The sequence below is a fragment of the Guillardia theta genome (genome assembly GCF_000315625.1).
Source record: "Guillardia theta CCMP2712 unplaced genomic scaffold GUITHscaffold_387, whole genome shotgun sequence".
NCBI lineage: Eukaryota > Cryptophyceae > Pyrenomonadales > Geminigeraceae > Guillardia > Guillardia theta.
This window is the reverse complement of record NW_005434295.1, coordinates 7,033-12,005: the sequence shown is the minus strand read 5'-3', so window position 1 is coordinate 12,005 and position 4,973 is coordinate 7,033. Positions and strand designations below refer to the sequence as shown.

Here is a 4,973-nt window from a genome sequence, read left to right as displayed (position 1 = left end):
CTTCTCCACCCTCCTCCTCTTCCTCCTCCTCCAGCCCCCCCGTCTTCTTCTCCACCCTCCTCCTCTTCCTCCTCCTCCTCCTCCTCCCCCCTCCCCCCCTCCAGCCTCGTCCAGGTGCTTCTCCCACTATCCTCCTCCTCCTCCTCCTCAACTCACTTGTCCTTCACGCAAGAAACTTCGTCCGGAAGCGAGCAATCTCCTTTGCAACAGATCAGCACCGTTTCTCACCTCAGCAGAATCAGCAAGCCACCAGAGGAGGAAGAATTGCGATGATGATGATGATTATGATGATTATGATGGATTTTCCTCTCAAATTTCTCAATCGTTGTGCTCTCCTTCCACCTTGTAGCCAGCTCGACTTCACAAGCCTGCGTGCATGTTGGCAGGGAGTATGAAGGCAGCAGGGGAGAGAACGAGGGGAGAGAGGACAGGGGATGGGTGGAAGAGGAGAGGAATCGGGAGACGGAGGGAGGAGCGAGGCTCGGACGAGGATGGGAACGAGAAGGCCAGGAGTGGAAGGAGGAGGGAGAGGAGGAGGTGGTAGTAAGACTGGGAAGGAAGACGAAGTTGATCCTGCTGACCTCCTGGCACTTCACGTGATGATTAGAATGGAGGAGGGGGTACGATCCACGCTGCTCGTGTGCCGCGGGGAGGAACGAGGGGACCTTCGACTGCGTCACTTCCTCGCGCCTCCTCCTCCTCCTCCTCCTCGCTCACCATTGCCAACTTGCAGCAAGAGTTGGAGGACGGCTGTTGGGGTCAGTCAGAGGAGAAGGTGGAGAGGAGGAGATGAGAGCGGAGGGGAGGGGAGGGGAGGGGAGAGGAGGGGAGGAGTGGGGAGAGGAGGGGAGAAGAGTGCACGGGGGAGGGGGGAACTATAACCATCATGATGAACATGCCGAGCTTGTCAATAATGATGCTGCACTTCTCCTGCTTGTTCTTGTATCCTGGAACAGGAGGAGGAGGAGGAGGAGGAGGAGGAGGAGGAATTGAGGACACAAGTTAGCAACATGAGCAGCAGGCAGCAAGAGGAGCCTGTACCTCCTTCAACGATGGGCCAGCACGACTCATGGAAGTCAAGAACTTGAAGTTTGTTCTGCCAGGAACCGATGAGAAACGTCGTGCAAGAGAAGTCGGGGGGGGGGGGGGCGGGGCGGGTAAGGCAGGACTCACGTTCGAGATCATGTAGCTGTGCAGAGTTACGTTGAATTTCGCCCTCTCGTCCTCATTGCTGACTGCCACAAGCAGCTTCTCCTGCGCCAAGGTCACCTGATCTGCGCTAGGAGAGGAAGTTGGTGGGGTGGGCAGGCAGCATTAGAAGATGGAGGAGGGATGGGGTGGTGGAGGAGAATGAGGAGGAGGAGGAGGAGGAGGAGGAGGAGGAGGAGGAGGAGGAGGAGGAAACATCGCGGAATATGGAGGGAGTGTTGTAGGGGGGGGGGTGGAGGATCTGGTAGTAGAGGATGTAGGGTTTACCACAGACTTTTCGATTGAACTTTGATGTCCAAGGACGATACACACAAGCAGGAAAATGTCAGAGCCTCATATCTTCTCGTCCTCTGTTCCATCCTCCTCCACCTCTCCTCCTCTCCTACCCTATCCTCTTCCTACCTTCTCTTTTCTTCTCTCTCCATCGTCACTCCCATCGCCGTCGCCGCCATCGCCGCCAACAAAACTACACGTACTCCCGCCATTTCAGCGACGCACGCTATCTGGCACGCCTGGTGTTGCACAAATAACTTAGAAATACAGTGAGCTCGCCTCGGACCCGGTGTCGGGCCCGGGGGCAGCAAGTGAAGACTAGAGGCGTCAGAGGTCACTGAAGTTGCAGCCTTGGGGCACAATTCGGATGGGGAGGAATGATGCGACTGTTAGGTTGACATGGGGGTGGGGTGGTCAATCGGGTGTGAAATGGGTACTCTTTTTGTATTTATTTCTTGTACCCCCCTTTATAACCCAAAATTTTGGGGGAAATTGGGGTACATATGCGTTAACATAGCGACCTCTGGGAAATATATGGGTGGGGGTGGTAGGATTTGATCCCCAGGGGTGGGTACTTGCTCCATTCCCCCACATTTTTCTATCAAGTGAGCCGGTTGTGCCCTTGGTAGGAGAAGTTCTTACTTGAGTAAATATTTTACTAGGGGGGTGGTATTAGACTTTTGATAGTAGAGTAAACATTTTACTGGGGTGGTGGTAATAGGAAAAAGAAAGGGTATGCAGGGCTCGACTACCCCCTTCAAATACCTGTAAACTCTACCACCCGTAGTGAGGATCCGGGGAGTCTTGAGGCAGGTATTTTTATCAGGAGGGGGTACAGAAACTTTGCGGTTTTTGCTCGGGGGAACAAATTTCAAGGTTCTTGCTGATGTTTTATTGCAAGCTAGGCCGAATATTTGAAAAAGTTCAAACAATTTCAGCAAAATCATTCGAAATTTGCATGAAAAGTCCCCCTCCCATCAAAACTTACACGCAGCGCCCGTACTAGAGGAAGTGCGACACAATGATCGTAGAGCAGATGGGAGTTGAGAGGGAAGTGGAGGAGACTGGACAGGTCAGCGACCTTCAAGACGGCATGCAGATGGTATGCGAAATGTCCGAGACCAAGGATCCCCTGCTGCATACCTCCACGGCATGCACGGATGCTTGCGGATCCGAGAAAGTCGTAGGGATCCTAAGTGAAGGTTCGTGCCAGGAGGAGGAGCTCGAGAGGGACGAGGCGAAGAGCGAAGAATCTACGAGTGAGGAGACAAGAAGTGAGGAGACTAAGAGCGATGAAGAAGCTGCTCCCGCTGATCAAGACGATTCCGTAAGCGGGGAATCAGCCTCCGAGGACAAAGACATGCCCGTCGACGACATGCGCGACGATGCTATGATCGAGAACGTCCAGAAAGCCCAGCAGGAGCAAGACGCTGATGAGATCGAGCTGGACGGAGGCTCAAGTCACGAGTTCTTCAGCAGGAAAGGAGCAGAGCCCTTCCTGTACAAGAGGCAGGTCAGCGAGAACTATGCCACCTGCTGTACGTCGACGAAGCTGGAGCCCGGAACACTGATCGGGACCTTCTTCGGGAAGCTGCAGAGGAGGCCTGACTGCATGGCGCTCACCGTTGGGATCGGAGCAGCCGTCAAGAACGGCGGAGTGCTAGAAAAGATGAACCACTCGTGCAACCCCAACGTTGAGATCAGGTTCCCTGGGGAGGTGTTCAAGCCATCCCTGGAGCAGCTGGAAGAGATCAACGCGCTGGTGTCTGCTTCCATGCTGAAGGAGGATGGCGTCGAGACTGTCAAGGCCCTCAAGATCTTCCCGGAGATCTACACGGTCCGCACTATTGAGAGGGACGAGGAGATCTGCTTTGACTACGCGACGACGGAGTGGGAGATGCTGGCTCCGCACGACGCTCCCTTCTTCTGCCTGTGCAACAGCAAGAACTGCCGCAAGAACTGCATCGACGGGTTCCGCAACCTCTCACAGGAGGGCAAGGCAGAGCTGCTGTCTCGTGGGCTTGTCAGCCAGCACATCAAGGAGCTCAACCTCACCAACCCGGACATGTGGTGAGGAACACAGCCTAGGCTGCGGCACTGGAGGAAGTGCAAGGGGGAGGCGACCGTACATGCATCAAGCTTCTGATCTCCATCATCGCGATGGAAGGAAGTTCTTGCTGCTTGTTGATGGTGGGCCCCTGGGGCCCGGCCCTGGCTGTGCCGCGTACCGGCGGCGTGAAAGTTGGCCGCTGTGAAATGGAGATCCGCCCGGCCAGTGACGTCATAAGTTGAGCTTTCAGTGATGGCGAGAATGATCATCGGAGCCGGCATCCCGTCCTATCAAACTTCAAGCCTCACTGACCGTAGTGCGGCTGTAATTTTTAACCGGGAAAGATCGTAAGAGCTTTGTTGGGCCGGGCGGCAGTTACTAGCTAAGCTGCGATTGAGCCTAGTAAATCGATAAGTGATAATCGCCCACTGCCATGCTCTCAGGCTTTACACTCACGGTCACAGTAGTAAAGCGGCGCCGAAAGGCCGCGGCCGGGCCCTCGGCCGGGCCGGGGAACTTGACCGCCGTTGACTCGCGGCACCGGCCAGTGACGGTGACCCTGGGCCGGCGTCCGATCCGATCGTCCTCACTGACTCAAGCCTGAGTCCTTGCCACGGTCACTGTGCACTGGCCATGTCAGGCCCCCGACCAGCCCGCCTGAGTCCGATCAGTGACCGTACCGTGCCGGTGGGGCCGGGCCGCGACAGGGCCCGGCCCGGCGCCGCGGGGCCCGGGGCCCAGGCCAGGCACTAACTGAACGCCAATGGTTCCTGGAATTATGTGAAACGGCCGTAACGAACTTTGCATCGACCGCGAGCGGCTGGTGATGGAAGGATCGACGGCGATGGCGCGAATGACTGAGCAGACAACGATGAGGAGGTGAGAGGGGAGACAGAAGAGCAGCAGCAGAGCAGCAGCAGAGCAGAGAAAAGAAGAGAAGAAGAGCAAAGGAGAGCAGGAGATCAGGAAAGCGGGATAATGAAACAGCGGGGTAAAGTGGTGGTGGTGGTGGTGAGAGGGGACGAGGACGAGGAGGACACGAGGATGAAGACAAGGACATGATACAGGAGAGCATCAGGGGCAGTAGCAGGAGGGCGCAGTGAAGCAGATGGGAGAGGAGGAGGCGCTGACGACGGTGCGTGCAGGTTCTTCGGTCTAGGAGTCATTGCTCTCGCAATCCTCTACTGGTTCTTCAGATGCCTGCGGCGTTCAACCACCCGGCAGGTTCGAAGCAGTCCAGAGGAAAATGTCCCGACCACGACGGTCACTCTGAAACCAGGATTCTGCAGTGAGATGCTCCTCCTCCTCCACCACCACCACCACCACCTCCTCCTCCTCCACCACCACCACCTCCTCCTCCTCCTCCACCACCTCCTCCTCCTCCACCACCACCTCCACCACCACCACCACCTCCTCCTCCACCACCACCACCTCCTCCTCC

General features: G+C 56.4%; 3 protein-coding genes across 3 annotated transcripts in view; 2 read left to right on the top strand and 1 right to left on the bottom strand.

Annotated features, from left to right (window-relative positions):
• Positions 1–156: 156 nt before the first annotated feature.
• GUITHDRAFT_166940 (hypothetical protein) lies at positions 157–1,694 on the bottom strand (the record flags this gene model as incomplete). The annotated part of the gene is made up of 9 exons (XM_005818086.1): positions 1,612–1,694; positions 1,477–1,494; positions 1,174–1,254; positions 1,042–1,096; positions 883–947; positions 718–750; positions 582–665; positions 251–368; positions 157–199 (listed from the first exon to the last, which is right to left on the bottom strand). Coding segments are annotated over exons 3-9 (408 nt in total), but the record flags the coding sequence as incomplete, so codon positions are not given.
• An 824-nt stretch (positions 1,695–2,518) lies between these two features.
• Positions 2,519–3,556, top strand: GUITHDRAFT_122634 (hypothetical protein; the record flags this gene model as incomplete). The annotated part of the gene is made up of 1 exon (XM_005818085.1): positions 2,519–3,556. One exon carries the CDS (start codon positions 2,519–2,521, stop codon positions 3,554–3,556), a length of 1,038 nt encoding a protein of 345 aa, XP_005818142.1.
• A 1,172-nt stretch (positions 3,557–4,728) lies between these two features.
• The window catches only part of GUITHDRAFT_122633 (hypothetical protein), a gene marked incomplete at both ends in the record, with an annotated part of 1,930 nt that continues 1,685 nt past the window's right edge, over positions 4,729–4,973 (top strand). The window contains one exon of the mRNA XM_005818084.1: positions 4,729–4,795. Coding sequence (XP_005818141.1) covers positions 4,729–4,795 — 67 coding nt within the window. The remainder of the gene's footprint in view (positions 4,796–4,973) is intronic.